This window comes from Meleagris gallopavo, chromosome 24 (assembly GCF_905368555.1).
Source record: "Meleagris gallopavo chromosome 24, MGAL_WU_HG_1.1, whole genome shotgun sequence".
In the NCBI taxonomy this organism is placed as follows: Eukaryota; Metazoa; Chordata; class Aves; order Galliformes; family Phasianidae; genus Meleagris; species Meleagris gallopavo.
The window spans coordinates 2,435,315-2,459,134 of NC_139427.1; the positions used below are offsets into that span (position 1 = coordinate 2,435,315).

General features: G+C 52.6%; 4 protein-coding genes across 6 annotated transcripts; 2 read left to right on the forward strand and 2 right to left on the reverse strand.

Moving 5' to 3' along the window:
- Positions 1 to 209: 209 nt before the first annotated feature.
- On the forward strand, positions 210 to 4,445 carry EIF4EBP1 (eukaryotic translation initiation factor 4E binding protein 1). The gene is made up of 3 exons (XM_010723164.2): positions 210 to 452; positions 2,812 to 2,982; positions 4,049 to 4,445. Exons 1-3 carry the CDS (start codon positions 305 to 307, stop codon positions 4,078 to 4,080), a joined length of 351 nt encoding a protein of 116 aa, XP_010721466.2. The 5' UTR covers positions 210 to 304; the 3' UTR covers positions 4,081 to 4,445.
- A 3,912-nt stretch (positions 4,446 to 8,357) lies between these two features.
- Positions 8,358 to 10,382, reverse strand: NODAL (nodal growth differentiation factor). Its single transcript, XM_010723165.3, has 3 exons — positions 10,268 to 10,382; positions 9,178 to 9,896; positions 8,358 to 9,090 (listed from the first exon to the last, which is right to left on the reverse strand). Exons 1-3 carry the CDS (start codon positions 10,341 to 10,343, stop codon positions 8,938 to 8,940), a joined length of 948 nt encoding a protein of 315 aa, XP_010721467.2. The 5' UTR covers positions 10,344 to 10,382; the 3' UTR covers positions 8,358 to 8,937.
- A 1,162-nt stretch (positions 10,383 to 11,544) lies between these two features.
- ASH2L (ASH2 like, histone lysine methyltransferase complex subunit) lies at positions 11,545 to 19,404 on the forward strand. Of its 2 annotated transcripts, XM_085242943.1 has the most exons (17): positions 11,545 to 11,719; positions 11,800 to 11,878; positions 11,951 to 12,096; positions 13,133 to 13,221; positions 13,504 to 13,598; positions 13,722 to 13,817; positions 13,943 to 14,038; positions 14,284 to 14,359; positions 14,908 to 14,925; positions 16,075 to 16,168; positions 16,263 to 16,480; positions 16,696 to 16,863; positions 17,190 to 17,383; positions 17,504 to 17,596; positions 17,799 to 17,897; positions 18,245 to 18,304; positions 18,717 to 19,404. In XM_085242943.1, exons 1-17 carry the CDS (start codon positions 11,595 to 11,597, stop codon positions 18,822 to 18,824), a joined length of 1,854 nt encoding a protein of 617 aa, XP_085099069.1. In that variant the 5' UTR covers positions 11,545 to 11,594; the 3' UTR covers positions 18,825 to 19,404. The 2 variants fall into 2 exon arrangements, with proteins under 2 accessions (XP_085099069.1, XP_085099070.1); XM_085242944.1 differs by lacking the exon at positions 14,908 to 14,925.
- On the reverse strand, positions 18,855 to 22,112 carry STAR (steroidogenic acute regulatory protein). 2 transcript variants are annotated; one of them, XM_085242951.1, is made up of 8 exons: positions 21,961 to 22,112; positions 21,537 to 21,650; positions 21,186 to 21,313; positions 20,947 to 21,105; positions 20,494 to 20,678; positions 20,196 to 20,289; positions 19,956 to 20,109; positions 18,855 to 19,086 (listed from the first exon to the last, which is right to left on the reverse strand). In XM_085242951.1, the coding sequence occupies exons 1-7, from the start codon at positions 22,022 to 22,024 to the stop codon at positions 19,996 to 19,998; spliced, it is 858 nt and encodes a 285-aa protein (XP_085099077.1). In that variant the 5' UTR covers positions 22,025 to 22,112; the 3' UTR covers positions 18,855 to 19,086; positions 19,956 to 19,995. The 2 variants fall into 2 exon arrangements, with proteins under 2 accessions (XP_085099077.1, XP_003212480.2); XM_003212432.5 differs by having other exon boundaries at positions 18,855 to 20,109.
- Between the last annotated feature and the right edge of the window lie 1,708 nt (positions 22,113 to 23,820).

Genomic DNA, 23,820 nt, shown 5'->3' on the forward strand with positions numbered 1-23,820 from the left:
GTCCTGCAGGACCATCAGGTACCGGTAAGGGGCACCGGGAGCAGCGGGCACAGAAACCACGCGTGTTCCGCCTCTCTATAAGCCCCGCCTCTTCATTAGACCACGCTCCTGACGTCACGCCCCCTCATTGGACCACGCCTCTCACTCGACCACGCCCTCAACAGCCTAGGCCACGCCCACGAGGTATGCCCCGCCCCCTCTTCGTTTCCCATCGCACCGCGCGGCGGAAGGGGCGTGGCTTACACCGGAAGCGGCGGGCAGGCGGCGGGGCGGCCGCAGCAGCAGCAGCCCGCGTCCCGGCGCCATGTCGGGCCGCTGCTGCCAGGGACAGACACCGAGCCGCGACATCCCGGGCCCCGGCAAGCGCCTTGCCCTGCCCGACGGCGCCCCGCTGCCTCCCGGCGATTACAGCACCACTCCGGGGGGCACCGTCTTCGGGACCACGCCGGGCGGTGAGCGCTTGGGCCCGGCTGTGGACCTGGACTCGAGCGGAGGGGTCCGGCGTGGGGGGGGTGCTGTGCGGTGGAGCCGTGGGTTGGGGTTTTTTGGGGGGTTTCTCCTTAGCGGGGCTCCTCGTGGCCCAGCGGGGCCGTGCGGGGCTTCTTGGGGCGGCCCTCCAGCTCCCAGGGCTCGGATTTGTGTTTTTCTCTTTTTTTCACCTCTTATAAAATCAGTCCCGCTGCTGAAAAAGGTTTGATGTGAGGAGCGTGGATGATGAAACCGTTCTTGAAGCTGTGCCAGGAGAACAAACCGAACAGAGGCAGAGCATTGTGTTTTGTGAGCCGTTCGGACGTGCGTTTTCTTTACAGCATAAAATGTTCCCTAGGGTAAAACGTAGAGAGAAAAGGGAAGTCGGTGCTGCTGGTGCAGGCGTGTTTGGGGTTGGGAAACTGAAGGGTTTGTGTTATTTCTGCCACGTCCTCCCTCCGATGAAAGCAGCAAATAGCTGAAGGCACTTAAATAGCACTCACAGTAATCATGTCATGGAAGAGAGGAGAAACAGAATGCTTCTGAGGCGTGCTCCGAGTAGCTGAATGAGGTGGATAATAAGGCTGCAGTGCTGCACAACGAAGCCTCCAGGGTTATCGCTTGTTTTTCTGTGCTGCAGAGTTAATGAATGTCCAGAATGTGGAAGGAAAGCACGGAGCTGTTTGCTATGAGGGTGTGCACGCCTGGCAAAGCCCTTGGCTCTCCTGTGACAGCGCAGTGCTTTTGTGCCCTGGTCCCAAAGGAGAGCAGTTCTGAGAATGGTTTTCAGTTCCTTTCACACCAAACTGCCTGTGTTGAAACATTAAAGGTGCTGTGAGCCAGCTCGAGCCTGGAGAGCACCAGCAAATGTCTGCTGAGAGAAGCCTGAGACTTACTGCAAAGTTGCTGAAGTCAGAAGGAAGAAGCAAATCGTTGCCGTGCCAAACCTCGGCTCGAAATAACTGAGCACAGGGATCTCTGAAGCCCCCTCTGCCTGCAGGCAGCGCTCAGCTGAGGGGTGCAAGGAGGGCTCAGTGCCAGCCCCAGAGTGATCTACGGCTCAGCAAAGATTTGGTGGGGTGAGGAGAGTCCCTGATAGCACAGGAAAAAGCTGGTTTTCCTGACTGTGGGCAGCAGAAGTTAAAAACAAGTGCAAGGGAACGAGGAGCGTGTAAGAGGTGACGTGTGACCTCTCAGCATAAGCTGTTCTTTGGTATTCCCTTCATGCTTGCCTTGGCACCACTCCCTTTGCTGAGGGCACACTTTGTCTTTCCCCGAGCCCACGTGTGCCTGAACAACATGCAAGCTGCAGCAGAGCTGCTGTGTGCATCCAAGCCCCGTTTGGAAGCTTGAGCCCCTCTGACAGCCGCTGCTCTGCTTGCTGTGGGTGTCAGCTTTCAGGAGCGCTGGGCACGTGAACCAGCAGATGAATGCATGGGAGAGAGAGCTGTGTCTGCCCGTTATGGACTGTGCTCCTGATACTTGGTACATGAGCTGCAGTTCTAGGAACTGCTGTCCTTGCTCTCGCAACCTCCCTGTAATTTAACACTTAGTGCTCAGGCTGACAGTTGTCCTTATCGAATCCAGGCCAGCTGCCACGCTGCGGTTCTGAATTGGATTCATTCCCCTCCTTGATCAAGCAGAATGGCTCAAACTCAAAATATTTTATTGGAGAGTAGTTTCCATTGTTTTGGGAACTCATTAGCAGGGCGTCCTTGAAACGTAATATACTGTTGTTTTGGTTTTTTTTTAACAGTGCTTCAAAACAAAGTGAGTTTAATGTTGCTGGGCAGATGTTATTGGAGTTTGTTTTCCTGCATTTGTGTACTTGTAGCTAAAGCTTTTCAGGCAGTACTCAAGAAGTTGCTTTTCCCTTGTGCTGGGAGGGAAGCAGCAAGGCGGTTTGCAGCATTCCTTCTAGGGGAAAAAAGATGTTTGTCAGTAATTCCTGAATTAGGGCTGTGGACTGTTTGGTGGAATCCGTTTTCTGTGTGTGGTTTTGAGCTTTTTCCAGCACCAGTTCCTTTACTAGGAATGTGCTGTTCGTTCTGCTGTTATTCCTAGAAAACAGCACAGAGTCCCAGCTCTGCAGCTCCCTCTGTGCCTTGCTGGAGGTGCATTGCTCAGGCAGGGGGGGCAGGACTTCCTCTGGTTAAACATTCACTCTGTTTTCTGTGGGTTTTCCTGTGCTCTGGACCCTTCCACCTAACATGCAGCGTTGGTGGGAGTTTTGGAGCCCTGTGTTTCCTCTTTGCAGCATTAGCTGGTGCTTGGGAGATGACACAGATGTCTTTCGTACATCAAAATGCTAAAATCTGACCGTGTTGTTTTTTCTCTTTCCAGGAACCAGGATAATTTATGATCGTAAATTCCTGATGGAGTGCCGTAATTCTCCGGTTGCCAAAACACCACCTTCTGACCTTCCGGACATTCCAGGTGTTACCAGCCCAATTGTGGAGGAGTTAAAGATTGAGAACAACCATGTCCAGAACTACGATGAGAAAGCGAATGTAGGTGGGTACACAAGGACAAGTGAGTGTGCAAAGTTTCCTAGAAATACAGAAGCTTACATACATGGAGCCAGGAGATCCCTGTAAACCACGGACAACACTGATAAGTTCTTAATCATTTCACTGTAATTTGTGATGTTACTACTTTCCTCATTAATTAAGCATTTGGGATCTGTCCTGTGGTGAGAGAACGGGTGCAGCTGTTTTTGCCCATGTTTATCCTCTGCCACATCTCAGCTGCTCGCATTTTTTTTAATCAAATTACAATTCAGAGTAGGAATTGTTTGGGAGTTTTTGGCTGCTTTCTGCAGAAGCTTGCAGTTGTGCTTGAGATTGCAGGGTAGAAGTTGGTCCACGGTAGAATAGAGGACATTGACCACGGTGTGCACATGAACACATCTAAAGTTACTTGAGCAAAAAGAGCAACTGCTGTTCTTGAGATTGCTTCTTGAAGGAACCTGAACCTGTGATTGATAGTCCTATCCCTAAAAATAAAGGTCTGAAGACTCATTAGCTGGCTTCCCTGCTTACTCTAAGCGAAATCTTTGCAGGGTCAGTATTGCTTAATGGCTTTTTTGCACACTTGTGACCTTTAGTGGCTCACTGGACTCTGGCAAACTGAAGCACTGGCTGCATGCTGTGTGCCTGCTTGGCTGTGCCTTTTTTTTTTTTTTAATCCAGAGAAGTTCTGTTTGTCAGAAATAGAGTACTGCTATTCGTGTTGGCATCCTATCAGACTGCATGACAGGTGACAGCTATACAGGTAACTAAGGTAAAATGTACTCTCTTCTGTCACTGGCAACAGAAGTCTGTAGCAGTGAAATCCAGGTGTAGGAATTACACAAAGGGCATTTCTTCTCCTCCTGGCCGTCTGCCTGTGCTTCACTCTGAGCAGAGGGCCTGTATTCTGCTTGCACAGGCTGTTCTTGGTGCCAGACTTGCTTCCTGAATGCAGAGCTGAAGTCCAAACAAATACTTTTCTTAGGTACAGCTGAACGTTGTTTGAGTACAATATTTGCTGTTTAATTTGAAGCTTTTAGGACTCTCGTATGTTTGCTCTGTCTCAACAGGTGAAGAAGAGCAGTTTGACATGGACATCTAAAGCACGTGCCCTGAGAATGCTTCTCCAATGAAGAACCAGGACCTTGTTTGAGGATTCCCACCAGCCAGGCTTACAGCAGCCCATGCCTTGAGTGCCTTCCTGTTTCTTGGGAAAGGCAGTTTATTCCCTTCTGAGAACAGAGTATATCCTGTTACAAGGACTGAATCTCAGCCTCTCTGTGTGGGTGTGAATACACAGTGCAGTCCCTGCTGATGATGGGCCGTGGGGTGCCAGGGGAGACAGTCTCAATGATTGTTTTTGTTTCCAGTTTTATGCTTTTGTTAATCATTTTAATACTGTAAAAGTTACAGAAATGCAATATAAGGGAGAAATAAATCATTTTGACTCTCCTGGTATGCAATAAATATTGTTTCTGGCCTGTATTCATTCCAGGTTATGGAAACTAGCAGCCTGTTGCAGAATGGGGGTGGTTTTGCAGACAGCCTTAGGATCAACACCTGATGACTGCAGGAAATGTGTGCTCTGAGTGTGCTTCCAGAAACAGTGATCAAAAACTCTCCATCGTGTGCTTTCAGATCATTCTTTTGCCAGGTCATGGTGCAGATGTCCCTGAGTTTTTCTCCTACTCATCCTCTCCAGAGGGCAAGGCTCAATCAGGCCATAGGTGAAGTGTCTCACCGAGTTCAGTAGGAGCCACCTGCAGCTGAGCAGTGCACAGAGTGCCCTGACTGCTCTGTGCTGCAGCTCCTGCCCTTCCAAAACTGCCCATCTTCTCCAGCATGTGAGGAAACTGTCATGTTTCCTAGGGTTTCTTTATGATTCATGCTGAAACTCGTGTCTTTACACATTCCTCTTCTTCTTAGCATGTAATGGGAAGGAATTAAGACTTGTGAGTTTAACTGGGAGGCTGGAAGTAAGTTTGCTTGATTTTTTGAGGGATGAAACTTCAGCTCTCCAAAAAAAATGCATTTACATTTCTGGTCTCCGTGCAGTTTAACGAATGTGAATTATGCAGTAGTCTCTAACATGCTGCTGTTTCGTTGCTTTAGAGATGGTGCTAATGCCTGAGGAGGTGTTTCAAAGGAAAAGAAAGCGTATTAGGACATGGCCTGAACTTGGGACTTCCTAAAAGACAATGAGTGTCTCTTTAAATCAGTCTTGGACGATAATACTTAAATATCTGCTAATTGAGCTCAATGGTGGCATTATGATATGCAAGCCTTTAATAACAAGTAACAAAAGAAACAGTCAAAGCAATTGATGCAGATAAAACTTGCATTTCTTAAGATAAGATTAAGTGTTTTTTGAAGCCTTAATGGGAACGCATTCAATCTCGCTGCCTTCAGTGTCACTATCAGTCTTGCAGCTCAGCACCAATTGCTGGGGTTTTTTTTCGAGCAGCTGCTCTTGCTGTGTGCTGTGACCTGCAGCTGGGCCTGACTCTTCTTTCCAGCTAAATTCATACATCCAGAGAAATGGCACTGCTGAATTGCTGACAGCGCTGTGCAGCAGTTGTGGGTTCACGTGTGCTTGGAGTTAACCTGCTTTCTGCAGAACCAGGGCAGTTCCAGCTGTGCTTTCTGGTCCAGATGTTGATTTAGAGGAGACCTCAGCCCCGTGGTGTTAATTTGTCTGATCTGGTTGCTTTGGGGTAGACCAAAGAGCTGGGACAGGCTCATGAGATGAAGCTTGCAGCAGTGAGGTGCGTGCATTTGGTGCTGGAGCTTGCTGTCCTGCTGTGCCCTAACCAAAACGTTTGTCATTCATCACAAGCACGACTTTACAGTTAAAGTAGTTGCATAACCTTTGAGATCAGGCGTGGTAGGAAGAAAAAAAGTCCCTATCTTGAGGTAAACAGATGTACTTAGTTATCTGTAAGGTACAGAGATGGGCAGAGCCCTGCCACTTGCTCGTTCCTTTGAGTGCTGCCTGCTGGTGTGGCCGTGCAACGTGGTGGGTTTCTGTATCAGTACAAAAGCAGCTCTGAGGGGTTTTTTTTGAACAAGTGACAGCTATTGCAAGTAATTCCTCTAAACCCTGTTACCTTCCCCCATGCTCAGGGGGTCACAGTATGCAGCAGCACGCATTTAGGTGCTAAGTATTTTGTCCATGCCTGAGATAGCTATGCATCGGTGTCTGCGTGCATATGTAGATCTGGGGGAGCATCAAAGCCCCTGCTGCCCACCCCAGCGATGTGGGGCAGAGGGAGGAGCACCTGGCCAGGTGTGAATCGGGGTCTGTGCAGGTTGGGATTCCTGCAGGATGAGCAGAACTGGGCCCTGGGGCCATGGGCACATCAGTGCCCTCAGTGCTGCACCACACAGCTGTGGAAGGTGGTGTGGAACTGTGCATCCCCGGCACCCCTTTGCAGTGCCACATCCTTCAGCCAGGCTTTTTGGGTTAATCTCCTTCGTGCCTGGGGCTCCGAGCCGAGCAGAGAGCAGCTTGGTGCTCCCATGAAGGCCCCTTCTGGGTCAGCGTTTGCTCCTCACCCACTGCTCTGCACCAGGAGCGGGGACAGGCGGTGGTGTCGGCACTGCTGTGTGCACAGTGGGAGGTGAAGTGGCTGTGGGTGGCTGCATGGCACAGCTGGGATGCTCCAGGGTGGTATAAGGGGACAAGTGTTGCTTTTGTCACTGCATTTTCCCTCCCTGCCCCTTTTGTCTGCAGCGGAGAGCCTCCGTCCCGCTCCACGTTCCAGTCATGGGATTGGTGCTGCCTGCCCGACCTGAACAGTGCCTTAATCAACCCACTGAGCAAATATTGCCCTGTGCCTTTGATAAGCCCTTCCATCTGTTTGTTCTCACTCCTTCTTTCCCCATACATCCAAAATAAACTGTGCTTATCATCGCCTCCTGGGGTGCGTGCACCCTTGGGCTCCACAGAGCAGAGAGCAGCACCTGGGTACAAAACTTGGGGCAGGAGATGGTGCCACAGAGAGCTGTGCCCACGGGAGGGCTGCGGTGGGATTGGAGCCATTGGGCTCCTGCATCCCCTCCACCCATCCCTGCCATGCATTGCCCCTGACGGGCTGCTGAAGGGTTGACACTGGGTTAGGGTTGGGTCTGAGGTTAGAGTTGGTGTTGTGCCCCATAAGCACAGCGTGGCCGTGCTCCCTGGAGAGCAGGACCCCACAGCAAGCAGCACCAAAGTCTGCTGCTGCCCCTACAATTTGACTGTCCTGAGTCTGTCCTGCAGTTGATGTGTATTGGGCAGAGCAGCTCGCAGATCCATCCCCATCCCCAGCGCTGGTACCTGTCACGGCGCAGCTTTGATGTCCCCAGCAGCCACAATCCCAGTCTGTGTTTTCCCCCCCTGCTCTCACGGGGCCGTCTGCCCACGATAACTTTTGAACCCGAGGCTGCCCTCAGACAGAAGTGATGGAGGGGCTGAGATGTCGGAGATACGGCTCCTGGAGAGGGTCTGGGGGCCACGAGGGGCTGCGAGGGGCAGAGGGCAGGGAGCTGGCAGGCAAGGGAGGGAGATGCTCTGTTCCCTCTCGGTGCAATAGTACCTAAGAGCCCATTCCTAAAATGCAAAGGAAGGGTGAAATAATGTGGGGCCCATCGCAGGCAGAGCGCGGAGCCCAGACCGCGGGTGTGTGCCCCCCGCCGGGGGTTAGCAGCACGGCCGCCCTCTCCCAGCGCTTAACAGCTCCCGCAAATGACCCTCTAATGACGGAGAGGGGACACAGACGAGCTTTGTTTCCCCGCCGCCGGGATGTGGATTGGAGATGTGGAATCGGGGCAGGGGGTCCGACGGGGCAGCGGTTCAGCCCCATTCCCCCCCACCTTCCCTCCCCGCTCGAGGTTACCGCAGTGAGAGAGCGCAGCCCTGCCCTTATCTCCGAGGGGTAAATAAATGGAAAATCCACTCAGCCGTCCTTTTCCCTTCAAAGGCTGCAGGTGCTTCCCGGCTTGCTGTTGAGCAACCCGCAATCTGCGATCAGGGTGAGGACACCTCCTTCATCATCCTCGTTTTCCCGTTCCTGGAGCAGGCGGGGCGATATTTATTCCCATGGCATCGTTTGGGGGGGTTCCTTTGTTCTACAAAACCCTTCGTGTGCTGCACACAGGGAGCCCCCAGACCCCCCCCCCCCCCATGCCTGAGGCTGTGCCTCGTGGCAGAGCACTGGGGGGCTGCGATTGTGCATTGCTCGTGGGAGGTCGGGACACCCATTTGCTGCCCAGCTGCTCGCACCAGAGCTCGGGGGGTGCATCCCAGAGACCACCCAGCAGCGAAGAGAGGAGGGGTGAGAAGGTGGGAAGAGGCACAGATTGAGCAAGTATTGCTTAAATACATAATTTATTGAGGGATTGTACAAACATAGCTCTTTCTCTACCACCCGATCCAGCGAGGGGCTGGGAAAGTGTGAGCCCAGTGCAGATGGGAACAGCAAGGGGTGGGGACCTGGGACAGGCAGGAGGGCAGGGGGGCTCGGATATGCTGCTTCCAGGAGCACCCAGCTCACCTGGAAACTTTTAATACAAATCTGATAGAATTTTATTCAAAGTACAGTAGAAAACATCAAAGAAAATGCCCAAAGCCTTGAGGAACGCTGCAAATCTCAGTTCTTTGGATGCTGAGCGTGGATGGATATCAGTGCTGCAGGTGTCCCTCGGAGATCCTCCAGCACCAGGAGGTGTTCATGGTATGCAACACACAGAGCCCCGCACAGCATTAACCAGGAGAGAGCTCAGGGAGCTCAGACTTCTCCAGCAGAGCAGCGCCCAGTGACCTCCCCACGCATCACCTGGGTCTGTCTGCGCCCTGCAGCACTGCCTCTGCAGGGGACGTTCCCTGCTGCATCCCTGCTCCTGTCCCAGCACAGCCAGACCTGCAGGCGTGTGGGATGCAGAGGAGCTGTGGGCTCGGCGCAGTGGGGGCTGAGCTCCCTCAGTTGCAGCCGCACTCCTCGATGACCATATCCTCGTGGTGGCGGACGACGATCTCACCCTTCTCGTAGTACAGCATGGAGAGGGGGCTCATCCTGACGGGCGAGCAGGCAGGGCACGGCACCTGGCTGGGCTTGTAGAGCTGCAGCAGGCTCTGCGGGACACACGGGGACACAGCATCAGCTCCCATCCCCGTGGGGCACAGGGAAGGTGGAAGCACGGGGCAGCAAGATCCTCTTACCTGCATGTATGCGTGATTGGTGGGCTTGAAGCTCTCGTCCACAGGTGACGGGCACAGCCCCTCGCAGCGGTAGGCGTTGTACTTTTTGGGGTAGACGATCCAGCTGCCCCAGCCCGTCTGTTCAAAGTCCACCGTCATGTCCACCCTCCTGCACAGGGACCTGGCCTCGTCCCCCTGGCTGGCAGCAGGAGCATCGTTCATCCTGAGCCTCTGCCTCTCCTTCCTGGTGCGGCGGTGCCGACGGTTGCCAACATCCCTGGGACCATCACGCATGACGTGCTTGGAGCTCTCCACTGCCCTGAGGAGGCTGTGCTCTCCAGGTGCTTTGTCCTTGGAGAAGATGAGCAGCAGGACGCTGTCTGCCAGCTCCTGGGGCACTGCTGTCTCCTGGGGGTCCGGTGGGGCAGTGAGCGGGGCGGCTGCGGGATCAGGAGCTGTGTCCTGGTGCAGCCATGCCCTGAGGGTGCTGGTGATGTTGAACACTGCCCAACCGGCCTGATGGGATGAGGGACCACCAGCCACGGTGCCCAGGAAGAGCTCCTTGGTGCCCCGGCACGGCGGCCGCGGGCTGTGGTAGATGTCCATGGTGATGTTGTGGGACAAGGACAAGGACAGAGCATGCGGACGGATGCGCAGCTCAGCCAGGCTCACCTCCTGGCTGCCAGACAGGGATGTCATGTCAAAGGAGAGTGCCCAGCGGGAGCCGTTCTGCAGGGAGCCTGGAAGGTAAGTGGGGACAGTGAGCACCCACGGGGCTGGGATGGGGATACTCAGGGATGGGGAAGTTTGGGATGGGGATGTTTGGGACGGGGATGTTTGGGATGGGGATGCTCGGGGTCAGTGCCTGTCCTGAGACAGGGAGGCATGGGGACTGTGCTGTCCCCATCGCCGGTCCCTGGATAGGGATGCTCAGGAACGGGGGATGCTCACGGACAGCGCTGATCCCGCGGTAGGGGAGCTCGGGGAAGGAGATGCTCAGGGATACGGCATCGGGAGAGATGCCAGTTCCGGGACAGGGGTGTGTGTGGGCACAACGCCGTCCCAGCGTAGAGGGACGTGCAGGGACAGCGCCGGTCCCGGTCTCACTCACCGTGCGGGGCGATGCTGAGCGCGGTGGCGGAGGCTGCGCGGAGCGGTGCGGGGGGAGCGCGGAGCAGCTGCAGCATCAGCGGGGGACAGCGGGGGGGTGCAGAGCGCAGCAGGACGGGGCCGCAGAGCAGCAGCAGCAGCGCGGGGCGCAGTGGGGTCGGCATGGCTGCACCGGGACGAGCACCGCTCGCTATTTGTAGCGAGGACCCGAGCGCCGCCCCGAGAGCCCCCTCCCCTCTTTCTCCCGTCCCTATCCACCCCCCATCCCTCCTCCTCCCCACCCCTCCCCGCGCTCCCGTCCCTCTCCCGTCCCTCCTGGGATCCCCCAGCCCTATTCTTGTACCCAGGGCTCAAAAACTCGTTAATTATTATTAGTAGTATTTATTTATTTATGCATTTCCGAGCAGACCCCCTGCCTGGCCATCTTCTTCACGTTTACCAACACCAACAGATTTCTCCTCTGTATTTTGCTCTCGGATTTAGGCCAGTGTTAAGCAGTCAGTGTTCTTTGGCACAGTTCATCTGCTCAGCTTTATCCCCTGCATGCAGCACCGGCGCTGGAAGGAGCCCGGAGGGGCTCACAGATCTTCCATTGATTCCTCCCAGGGAATGATCGATCCCATCCATTCATCCACAGACAGTTTTGTAGACACACATCCCTTCCTACCCTAAATAATCTCTACTGGGGCTGCGGAGCCCCATGCAGTTACGGGGTGTTGTGCTGTGGAAGGCCATTGATGCTTTCCTCTGAACTCTTCCACTTTCACTGTCCTTACGAGAAGAGGGGTCCAGAAGAACCCGCAGAACCCATGTGGGACTCTCAGGCTGGTCTGCCTTTCTCTGCTCCTTTCTTCATGATCTCCGACACGTGATTTACTTTTTTCAGCTGCTTCTGGGCTGTTTTCATCAGTTGTAACTGTAACTACAACAGTTACAGCAGGACAGCCCGCTGTAGGTGTCCTTTCTGAACAGAGTTGTTGTCCCACGCCACCCCCGATGTCCCTTCCAACCTCAGTTGCTTTGTGATCGTTTTGGCTCTTCGTCCCATTTCTCTACCTCCTACAGGATCTGAAGCCCCGCCCGCTGGCCGGCTGGCTGCGTGACGTCACTGCCGAGCATGACGACGTCACATCTACGCGGTGACGTCACCTCCCTCTCTCCCCACCGGCCGCCGGTAGGGGGCGCCGCCGCCCTCCTGATGTGGGTCCCACCTCGAGCATCGCCCTTTTAAGCCGGGAATCTCGTGAGAGCAGCTCTTGGGAACCACGAAACCGGGAATCTCGCGAGATCAGCGCTTGGGACCAACTCTCGCGAGAGCGTCCACAGCAATGGCGGCGACGGCGGCGGCGGCGATGGCGGCTCCCGCGGAGGAGAGCGCTGAGGCGGCTCCGGAGCCTCCGGCCTCTGAACCGCCCGCCCCGCCCGAACCGAGCGCAGCCGACACCGAGAGCGGGTAGGGGGGGACCGAACGCGGGGCTGGGAGGCCGCGGCCTGGGGTTGAGCCGCGCTGAGGCGTCGTTTGTGTCCTTGCAGGGGGGAGGCCGTGCCGGGGGACGCCGCCGCCGCCGCCTCTGCTGTGGAGACCGAAACTGCGAGCGGGAAGGACCCGATGGTTCGTGGGGTACTTAGCGGGGCGGGAGGCTGAGGGCTTTGACGGCGATAACCGGCGCTGTGCCGCCCGCAGGAGGCCGCCCCCGACGGCCCCGAGGCCATGGACACACAGGCGGGGTCGGTGGATGAGGAGAACGGGAGGCAGCTGGGAGAGATCGAACTGCAGTGCGGCATCTGCACCAAGTGGTTCACGGCAGACACCTTCGGCATCGACACCACGTATGTGTGCGGCGTGGGGCTTGGGTGGCCCTCAGGTGCCCCACTGGTGGCCTGCTGTGTGGCTTTTGGGTGTTGATGGCCCTCAGGTGCCCCGTTGGTGGTCCTCTGGTGGCCCTTGGATGCCCTATGGTGGCCCCTTGTGTGGCCCTGGGATGTTGATGGCCCTCAGATGCCCCATTGGTGGCCCTTGGCTGCCCCTCAGGAGGCCTTTGGGTGCCCTTGTGTGGCCCTTGGATGATGATGGCTCTTGGGTGCCCCATTGGTAGCCCATTGTGTGGTCCTTGGATGTTGATGGCCTTCAGGTGCCCCATTGGTGGCCTTCAGGTGCCCCATTGGTGGCTCCTTGGTTGGCCTTTGGATGTTGGTGATGCTCACGTGCCTCATTGGTGGCCTTTGGATGGTCCTCAGGTGGCCCTTGGGTGCCCTACGGCCCCTTGGATGGTCCTTGGATGTTGGTGATCCTCAGATGCCCCATTGGTGGCCTTTGGGTGGCCCTCAGGTGCCCCACTGATGGTTCCTTGGGTGGCCTTTGGATGTTAATGGCCCTCGAGTCGCCCATTAGTGGCCTTCAGGTGGCCCTTGGATGCCCTACAGTGGCCCTCTGGTTTGGCATTGGCAGCCCCCACTCTGTTCTTTCAGAAACGAACCTCCTCCCTGCATACCACATGAAGAGGTTTCAGTTGGTGCTGCCCTTTCCCCTCTCCTGTCAGAGCTCACGGGTTGCTCGAGGCAGCCGACATCCACGCAGACACTAAAACCCCATGAAGACAGAAGTTTTAATGTTGTTAATGCGCTCTTTGTGCTTCTGTGCAGCACTCATTGGAGCACTGCGTGTGCTGCTCAGTGAAATTCAGTTGTTGGGCAAAGGGGTGGGGGAGGAAAGAAGTTTACTGTGTTCCAGCGATAAACTTTATCTGATGCAATTATCACTGACCCAAGAAAGTGTTATTTATATAGAGAGGGAGCATTCCTTTCTTACCTGAGGCAGCACATAAGGCATGCAGTAGAACTTACAAGCTGATCTGCTCTTTTCCAGATCTTGTTTGCCTTTCATGACCAACTACAGTTTCCATTGCAACGTTTGCCACCACAGTGGGAACACGTATTTCTTAAGAAAACAAGCAAGTAAGTGTAAGAGCTCACTCATGGAAGCCTTGCACAGGGTAATGTTCTGCTGAAGCTTGCAGAAATGACCAAAGAAGTTAGCAGCAGGCATGGGCAGCTTTGTCTGAAACGTTGCTGCTTTGCTGCTGGCTTCATAAGGTATGGAAACGCTGTGTGTGGTGTGGGCTGATGGGACAAGGCTGGGCTTGGTGCTGTGCTTTCAGTGATTGCTGTGCTTGTGTTTGTGTGCTGATCTTCTCCGTGGAATGTAACTCGAGCTTTGGCCCTATCTTTGTTTTGAAGATCTCAAGGAAATGTGCCTTAGTGCTCTGGCCAACTTAACGTGGCAGTCAAGGACACAAGATGAGCATCCAAAAACCATGTTCTCCAAAGATAAGGTACTTCTGTCATAACAGTCATCGTGTGTTCAAGTCAGCTGTGCTTTCACTGAAGAGCAGTTTCAGCCAAATGTTGGCTTTCAGACTCACTGTTTAAGACTGGATTTGGTTTTTTTTAAACAGGATATCATCCCATTCATTGATAAATACTGGGAGTGTATGACCACGAGACAGAGACCAGGGAAGATGACTTGGCCTAATAATATTGTCAAAACTATGGTACGTAGTTGGGGTTCATGGAGGGTTTTCTGTGAGTGAGAACTGCTGTCTGACACTCGAGGAGAGCAAAATGGGGAAGATTTGTTAACAAATTTGGTATGATCTTATTCTGTTCTCTGTTTCAGTGTAAAGAAAGAGATGTGTTCTTAGTGAAGGAGCACCCAGACCCAGGGAGTAAGGATCCTGAAGAAGACTACCCAAAGTTTGGACTTCTGGACCAAGTGTGTGATGGCAGATGGAAGGAGAGCATCCTGACTGGGGGGGGAGAGGAGGAGAGGGAGGCTGGTTTTGCTGGTATCTTTATGCTCAGTGAAATAAGCATAGAGCATCCGAGATGAGTCTATAAGCCAGTGTTGTGCCAAGTGGTGTGCTGGAGGGCTGCAGCATGTGGAAGTGCTGTTTGGGCTTTGTGGGAAGTTTGTCTGAATCTCTGCATCTGCTAAGTTTTGTTTCTTTCCTTTTTCAGGATCTTGCCAATATTGGTCCTGCGTATGATAACCAGAAGCAGAACAATGCTGTATCCACAAGTGGAAATTTAAATGGCAAGTTCTTTAACGAGACTTTTTATGGTTTTTTTTCCTCAGTGTTTGGGGCAGAGCTGCACTTCCCCAGTCCTGCAGATGTGCAGCTCTGTCAGTGGGTGTGCAGCAGTCAAACCCACTGTGAACTGAGGTTCTGTGTCGTACTTTCCAAACACACCCAGCCAGTCTCACTGTCCCTTTGCTTCTCTCCTCACTCTGAGACTTGCAAGGAGCCAGGGGAAGTATTTGTGATACATTTCCTTAAGCTCCCTGCTTGCATTTTGCTGCTGTTCCATTTTTATGGAATGACAGCTGTGCTAAGAGCTTTGCCTCACTCATTAAGGTTAATCTTAGTCATCGTGCTGTATAGGAAACTTAAGAGCTGATGAGGTCTCTTTGTGCACAAGGCTGTGCCATTCAGATTGAAGCCTACTGTTCAGTAGCTAGCAGGAGGTGGCTGGGGCTTTTAACAATAGGGTTTAAGCTGCACTGTGTCCATTTCATGCACTGCTTGTTGTTTTCTTTAATTACTGGAAGTTTGTCACGTGGTGCCACTTCTGTTCTTACAGATGGAGCCTCTCTGGGAGGTGAATATTTACCTTTCAGCTTCTAAAACTTAAGTACTGCTGTGTTTTTGGAAAGCTTTTGTGCTCAATTGTCTTAAAAGCTAAACTGAATTAAAGATCAGAGGCGTGTCCTGGTGTGACTGTGAGAATAATGCAAACCAACCATTTCACTTCCTAACGTTTAACAGTTAGAAGCTTTTAGTGCATCATATTCTGCCCCACTCGACTGGCTTAAGGTTTTGTTTTCAGTTATGTTGATCTTTTACTCTGTAAGATTTGACCTGATATCTTTGTATCCAGGCATTACAATTTTAAAATGATGAGGACTGTAAGCTGGTGTGATATTTGGATTGCTTGCATAAAGAAGTGATGAGAAACTGGAAAGCCTGAATAATTTTTTGCTGAAGTCCATAAAGTACAGCTCAGATTGTGTCACGTGTGTGCAGAATATGGCATCCCTTCGAGGTCTGAATCCCTCACAGCACAGGGGTGGTGCTGATAATACAAAAGCTTGCTGTAGTTACAGCACATTGCGTGGTTCTTAAAGGTGTTTGTCTGCAGTACACACACAAATCCCACAGTTCTCCTTGTAAATCAAGAGATTTTTTTATTGAATAGTGTCATGAGAAAATGCACATGCCATTTCACACATGAAAACATCAATACCTGTGTTAGCTTGATGAGATTTGACACACAGCTTGTCCTGTACATCAGCTGCTGCAGTATGAAGTGACACAGTACCAATTTGGACCATACTGAAGAGAAACACCTGCATTGCTTTTCTGTTTTATACGACTTAGGTGCATTTCATTTTAGATTGAAACAGAACATCAGTGTCAGTGTTTCTGCAGCACAGCATGTCACTGGGATGACACCTTTGCTTCAAATCAGGTGGTGTCGTGCTGTGGAGTGGGTTTTCTGCTGCTTTTGCAGAAATAATCCGAGCTGTGTGACTGGAATCTCCATGAAAGCAAATAACAGAGCTGATGGTGGGGGGTGTTGCTGTGCTCATCCTCCTTTTTCAGTCTCATAACCGTGTAGGAGAACATACGTGACCCAATGGGCTGATGGAAACGTGGCTTTTTCTGTCCTTTCTGTTTGTGGAGATTCCATGCTCGCAGGCTCTCCCTAATCAGCAGCTGCCTAACGAGCTGTTGTTTCTCTTGGAAGGAGGAATTGCTGCAGGAGGCAGCGGGAAAGGGAGGGGAGCGAAACGCAAACAGCAGGACGGATCGACCACTGGAACAGCCAAGAAAACCCGAAGGTGAGGAGGGATGGAGCAGCACAGTGACTCAGTCGGGTTGTGAATAAACTGTAGCCACGGTGAGATGCCAACCTGTAGCTTTTGTGTTTCACAGCGACCCGTTGTTTTCTGCGCAGCGCTTACCACCCCACGGCTACCCCTTGGAGCACCCCTTCAACAAGGACGGCTATCGCTACATCTTGGCTGAGCCAGACCCCCACGCACCTGACCCAGAGAAGCTGGAGCTGGACTGCTGGGCAGGAAAACCAATTCCTGGGGATCTCTACAGAGCCTGCCTGTATGAACGGGTCCTCTTGGCACTGCATGACCGAGGTATGGGGTTTGCTGATCGTGTGCAGGTTGTGCTGCCAGCTCTTCCTGGCAGCAGGAGACTCCTGTAACCCCACGTTACCACTTATTGAGCTTGCAAACATTGGCTTAAGAGGTGAAAATGTGAAACCCGCTTCTTTACATTCACTTCCTTCTGGTATCGTTGCCTGTTAGGAGTCACAAATGAGCTGTGCTGTGTATCCTCTTCCCTCGTGCAGCTCCTCAGCTGAAGATCTCAGATGACAGGCTGACTGTTGTTGGGGAGAAGGGATATTCCATGGTCCGAGCCTCGCATGGAGTCAGGAAGGGAGCGTGGTACTTTGAGATCTCCATGGATGAGATGCCCCCAGACACAGCTGCCAGATTAGGCTGGTCACAGCCACTGGGTAAATAACTTCACCAAACATTTTTAGCAGGCCTTGGGTTCTAACTAGTTGGTATGTTTTTTTTTTTTTTCTCAACAGTTTAAACCTAAACTATTTAGTGATGTCTGTCTTGCCCCTTGCCTGGGATAAACTCCTTTCATTGGTTCTCTAAACTTCAGTACTGGCAGGTCCTTTATGCTGTTGTGTGCTTGGCACTGCTTAACACTTTTGTGCTAATGACAGCTGTATTTAATAACTGAGTGTAACTGTTAGCTCAACTCCTGAAGGGACACCTTTTGGGGTCTTCTATGCTTTGTGTGTTCATGAGGAAACACCGGTTTCTGCAGGGAACCTCCAGGCACCTCTGGGATATGACAAATTCAGTTACTCCTGGCGCAGCAAAAAGGGAACAAAGTTTCACCAGTCCATAGGGAAGCATTATTCGTCTGGCTACGGACAGGGGGACGTTCTGGGCTTTTACATCAGTCTTCCAGAAGATACTGAGACTGCCAAGTCGCTGCCTGACACTTACAAAGATAAGGTGAATCACTTTGGGGCACTGTTACCCATCAGGCACGCCTTTCCCAGGGCAGGACCCCTGCAGGTTTGCCATTCTGTGACATATCACTATTTCTGAAGCAATCATTTCTTGATATTTCAGGCTTTGATCAAATTTAAAAGCTATTTGTACTTTGAAGAGAAGGACTTTGTGGACAAAGCAGAGAAGAGCCTGAAGCAAGCGCCGGGAAGCCAGGTGAGCTGAGCACTGCTCAGTGGGGTGGGAAGATGAAGAGCTCAGTAACGGGTGGAGAGCCTGCTGAGACTGCTTTCTCTTTCTCTTTATTAATTGATTCCATGTTGCCCTTGTTGGTAAGCTGCCTTTTGACATTGCCTTGTGAATCACGAGCAATGTGATGAAGGAACCAACTAAAAAAACTTCTCATTTTACTTTTCAGATCATATTCTTCAAGAACGGTGCCAGCCAAGGAGTCGCTTTTAAAGACATTTTTGAAGGAGTTTATTTTCCTGCTATTTCTTTGTACAAAGGCTGCACGGTAACAACATACTTTCAGAGATAATGCCCAAGTCCAGCCATAGTTCTGGTAATGCAGAGTGTGTGCATGCTGGGAACAGGCCAAGCAAGCCCAGTTAAGTGAGCAGAGAGGAGAGGCAGAGCTATTGTGGTGGAGCCAGTCCAGAACAATGCATTTGTTCACCTGTGTAATTTAACTTCATCAAGCTCCTAATTAATACTGTCCTTTAATGCAGAGATGTATATTTACAGGTATCTGTGCAGGGTGCAGTTATGCTCAGGAGTGTAAGAGGGTCTGGGCTGAAGAATGGGGGGGAAAAAAAAAAAAGCAAAATTGTCCAGCTTTGTACTGACAAATGTTCTCTGTAGGTTTCTATCAACTTTGGGCCATATTTCAAGTATCCCCCCAGAGATATCACGTACCGCCCCGTAAGTAACAGCACACATCTCCCCTCACAGCACAGTACTTAAACAGAAGGGGACTGGCAATTTGCTACTGGGAGGGGAGATTTACAGCAGGGCTGCATCTATCATCATCAGTTCTTGTACTCACAGCTTGATTGTGCAGCCAAAAGGAATGTATTTAAAAATCTTGCAGAGGCAATAGCTTTAAAAAAGCAGAACAATGATGAGAAAAAACTTTTTTCCTTCCTGCCTGTACTAACTTGTTGGTTAGACCTGGCTTTCTGTTTAAGGAAACGTATTTTTGTCTCCACTGTTTTTTGCTTTTTTTGGAGGGACACAAACCTTGAATGGACACAGCCCAGCAGGGCTGCTCCCCCTTTGAGGTCTGTGTGCTGTGCACTGAGCTCACTGCCTGCCTTCTCTGCTCCCTTTGTAGATGAGTGACATGGGCTGGGGAGCTGTTGTGGAACACACGCTGGCAGACGTCCTGTATCACGTCGAGACAGAAGTGGATGGAAGAAGAAGCCCTCCCTGGGAGCCTTGAAGAAGCACAATAAGGCAACAACACAGTGACTCAAATCAGGTGGATTTTATTCTGGAGGAACGTGCATCACTCAGAACAATCCGTCAACGAACAAACACCATGAAGCCAATGCAGCTCTTGGCAGCAGGTGCAGCGTACGTGTGGTCCTTGCTGAAGATTGATGCACTGCCACTGTGCTGAGTCCAAGTAAATGCTGTTCTAATGTGTATTGTGCTATTTGTGAGCATCTCTTGGAGTCTTCAGTAACTCACAGTGTAGCTAGCTGAAGAAGCAATGATTGTGTTGAGATAACTTCCCATCTGACATTCAGGGCTCATAACAGTCATCGTTCAGTGGGACCAGGTGTGTGGTTGGACCCACCTGCTGTATCCATACCTGCAGAAGCAACTCTGACACTTCTGCTTAGCTGTGCTTGGCTAAATGTGAACAGTTTCCATCCAGAAGGATTGTGTTGTAACAAGACTACTGCATGTAAGACTGAAATTTGGGCTTCTGCCCAAACTGTATTTTTTTGTTTTTTGGTTTTTTTTTACATAAACTGGCAGCCAGTTTAAACATAAACTCTTCTTTTAAACTTTCACATTGTTTTTGTCTTGTGATTTTTGTTTTAAGTATCGTAGTTCCCCTTCATAACCTGCAGACTTAAAGCACCTACTTTAAAGCTGAAGCTATCTGTGTCTACGAAAGCCATGACAAGTTTCCCAGGGACTCCTGCTAATGATAATCATTGCAGAACTTTGAATAAATAATCTTCCTGTACAGGCATGCAAAATTACATCAAATAACTTAGAGCTGCTTCACTAGGGGAAAGGAGGGGAATGCGTTTGAGGTTAAGTCTTGTGTTCTGCAGCACTGGCTGGCCCTGCCTTCTGAATGAGGCTCCTGGGACTCTTCCCTAATAACTAATTAGCCAAGGCCTTTTTACTGTAGACTAATAAAGCTTCAAGTAATTAGCTGGGAGGTCCCAGCAACATGCCCCTTCAGGTAGGGCATTTGCTTGCACACACAGAAGCTGCTGGCACTGCCTTCTGAATCAGGCTCCTGGCTAATTAGTTAAGCTTTATTAGTACAGCCTACTATTAAAGGCCCTTCTTGTTAGCACAGGCCGGAATTGAGTTGTATCTGACTTACCTAAGGACAAGATCCCTACTGTTAGCCCTGAACAAAGCACTCAGTAGCAGTCTGTGCACTCAGCAGCCCGCGCCATGCGCTGCCGGAGGTGCTTGGCAAAGTCCACCTGGGTCTGGGACAGGACTTGATTGATGATGGTCTTTGGCAGCCAGCCCTGCAGAGGAACAAGCAGCCCATCAGTGCATCTGCCTCAAGCACAACTCCTGCCTTTGCTTTGAAGTAGTTCAGTGCAGGACTTACCTTCAGGTCAATGCTAAGAAGCCACGTTAACTTGGTCTGCGAGGGGCTGCCAGCCAGCGGGCGCAGCACCATGCATGTGGGGCCGTTCTCAGCTCTGTTGTGAGGACAGCAGTGCACAGTTAGACAGCAAGAGCTGACCCACACCCTCCAACACTGCTGGAGCCCTTTGAGCTCCTTCCCAACTTTTCCCAAAACGCAAACTGACCGCTTTTAAAAAGTCGTTACAACTCTGAGCCCTCACTGAAAGCCAAGGTGTGAATTTGGAGTTCATTAAAAACCCCAGGTGGTAATTAATTACCTGATAAATCCCGGCTGCTCGGGCATGGCTCCGTGCTTGGTGGACATCCCTGCCAGCACGCAGGTGGAGCCGCGGCGCCGGGAGCACCTCACACTCACAAAGTCCCGCGGTCCGACGATGTTCCCAGGTACAGCAGCTGCTGTCTCGTGGGTTATCAGGGTGTCCTTCCCAACCTTCTGGAGGATCTGAGCAGTTCAAACAACGACATGAAGGATTTAGTGCAAAAAAAAAATCAGCTGGCTGGCTGCAAGCAAAGATTCCCCGCGTGTGTGATCGTGGCTGTAAGTCTGACATCTCCAAAGGAACAGGTGGGAAAATCCCTGTGGCTGCAGCAATGCACACAGCCATTCTTTGGCTGTTGTAACAGCACACAGAGCGGTGTGAATGTGTATCAAACAGCATGGCAGGGCAAGCAGGATTCTGCTGTCCCCACCAGCACCCCGTGCCTCCTACCTTCACCTCTTTGACGCTGGGATTCCAGTCGCCCATCTGCTCCATGTTGTCCACCAGCTCACTGTACACAGCATCCAGGGGCTGATCCACCACCACCTCCAGACGGAACACCTTGCCCACGTCCGGCAGCACTTTGCTCAGCACTTTGTCTCCGTTGTCCTGACAGGGAAAGGCAGATCAGCACCGCAGATACTCACAGGAAAGCCACAGCATCACTGCGCGGCCACAGGAGGGCTCACCACCACCGTCTCCGTCTTCCAGCCCTCCTGATCCCCGAGGATGCTGAGTGATTTCTGGAGGGCTTCCTCTCCTTGTTTGATGTAGGACATCTCCATCTCGCTGAAGGGCTTCTCCTCCAGCCTGGAGCCTGAGAGAGAGAGCAGGCAGAAGCAGGAATAAGAATGCTACCACATCACAATACCAGCCAGCTCTACCTCTATCAAACAAACCTCTCCGTGCCCCACGACTCGGGTGGGAGCTCAGTTCCCACCACCCACTGCATTTCCATTAGCAAAGCTCACGGCACCACGAGCAGATTTCCTCCCAAGCACTGACCTGGAGGAGGCAGATCCTGTGAAAGCAGCACTTACTGAGCAGAGAGCTTCGCCTGCGGACCTGGCTGATCCACGTGCTGGGCCCCGCGCTGCGGCACGACAGCTTGCTGAGCTCCTGGCTGATGGCCACTGCAGCTTGTCTGCGCAGCCCTGAAATCAGAGAGCACATCACAACACAGCTGTGTGGTGTCAGGTTGGAAAAGTCTCCCTTGTCTGCTTGTACCCAGCCCCTCTGTTGAAGTCCCTATGAGAGAAGCTTCCTCCCATTGCGATACTGGAGGATGGAAGCAGATCCAAGTAGCACATGGAGAGCATGCAACAGCCTGAGAGCAGCTGAAGAGTGACTGCCCGCTCCAGAGCTGCAGCCCCACTGGAAACATCATACAGCCTCCATCCCCCAGTCCAGAAAGAGCAGAAAGGAGTTGTGCAGACAGCAAAATGCGTGGCATGGGGCTCTCACCAGTCACGTTGCGCAGGTGTTGGTAGGAGATGGCAGCACACAGCTTGAAGGTGGCAGGCAGCATCTCTGCAGCGCAGGGGAGCTCAGTTCTGGTGACTGCTGCAAATACTGCTGTGCCTCAGCCCCAAGGCTCAGCCTTAAATCCACCAGCTGAAGGATGCTGGCTTGTCAGCACCGAGATAAGGGCCATCACTTACGGCAGTGCCCCGCGGGCCAAGGGCAGCCCCATCTCCCCGTGCATCTGCTGGGGGCTGTGGGTCACTGTGGGTGTCAGCAGCAGAGCATGCGCACATCCTTATGCAGCTGCTGCTGCCCAGATACGTGGGGCAAACTCTGCTGTCCCCCTGTGCTGCTGCACGGCACGTGGGGAATTGCACGTGGATGCTCTGTGCACGTTATGAGGCTGAGAGAATTTTGTAGCCAGCTTGCGTGGAGCTGCAGCTGAGGGCTGTGCATGCAGAGCAGGGCTGCAAGGTGCATAGGGAGGCTGTGGGGTGGGGGTCCCAGCCACGCTCTGCTGCACTGAGGGGGCAGCCCCACATCTCCCTGGGGGTGGAGCAACAGCAGCGATAACGTTCAAGGCTGAAATGACATCTGTGGAATGAGTTACAGCCCCAGCGCTGAGCGCTCCCCAAAAGCTGTGAATCACAGCTGCTTCCTTTGACGTCAGCTCCTGCACTCTGCTGCGGGGATGCTGACCTTGCTCCTCTTTGCTGTCGCAACAGTTTGGTGAGGGGGGAAGTCACCCACTCACTGTGGTGCTGAGGGCACACGGGGAACTGCAGCACAGCCCTGTGGTGCTCAGCCCTACCTGTGCCTGGGAATGGCTGCACTGCTCCTGCCCACACCCCCCAGGATGGATCTGGATGGATCCTCTCCAATCAGACTGAGCACAGCACAGCACATCTCACCTGCAATGGGACAGGGTATGGAGGGGCCACGGGAAGGCAGCGGCTGAGCATCTCCTTCCCAGATTGCTGCCCTGGCAATGCAGCAGCAAGGCACAGCTCTTCCCAGCTCAGCGATTTCCAGCTCTGCACTGCTGTTATCCTAATGGAGCAGCAGCCCCGAACACATGGCCTCGGAGCAAGGACATGCACTTGTTTTTGAGAGGAACTGAACTGCTCCCTGACAGAGCCACCCCTTCAGCTCCAGAGTGCCCCTATTCCAGGGACACAGCAAAACTTCGGGAGACCTGAAAAACTGAGATGCCCCTGAATGCTCAATGACTCCACGGTGTCACATCAGCACCTCCTCAGGTGTCCCACACCACCACCATGCCCAGGGGCTGCAAGGGGAGGTCCCAGCCCCATTCCAGCCCCCTCAGCCTCACTGTACACCCCTTACTCATCCAGGGACCTCACATCCCTTTTGACGTTCAGCATCTCAATGCACTGCCTGCACCTCACACATTGCCCACACAACGCCCTGAGCCCTTTTCTACACCCATTCCATATCTCAGTACCCAGGAGAGGCTCCAGCAGGGGAGGGCTGAAGCTGGGGCCCTGGGGTGCCCCCCCACGGTCCCAAGGCTGCTTTGATGCTATTTGGAGAGCAGAGATAAACCCACAGCCCCCCCCCCCTGCAGGGAGCAGGTGATAAGATAACATGGGCACTGCCCAGGCTGAAAGGCAGCAGCGCTGCAGAAACAGACACCAGTGGGAGCCCAACAACATCAGAGAGCAGAGGACATGTGGCAACAAAAGGCCTCAAGCTCTCCTTTTTCCTGCCTTGCCTCCAAGTGCTGGAGTCTGCAGCACCCAGTTCAGCTCAACCCTCTCAGCTCCTACCTGCCTGAGCCACATAGGTGGTCCTCCTTCAAATCTGGAGGTGCTGCAGGAGGATGAGGGGTGCTGCTGG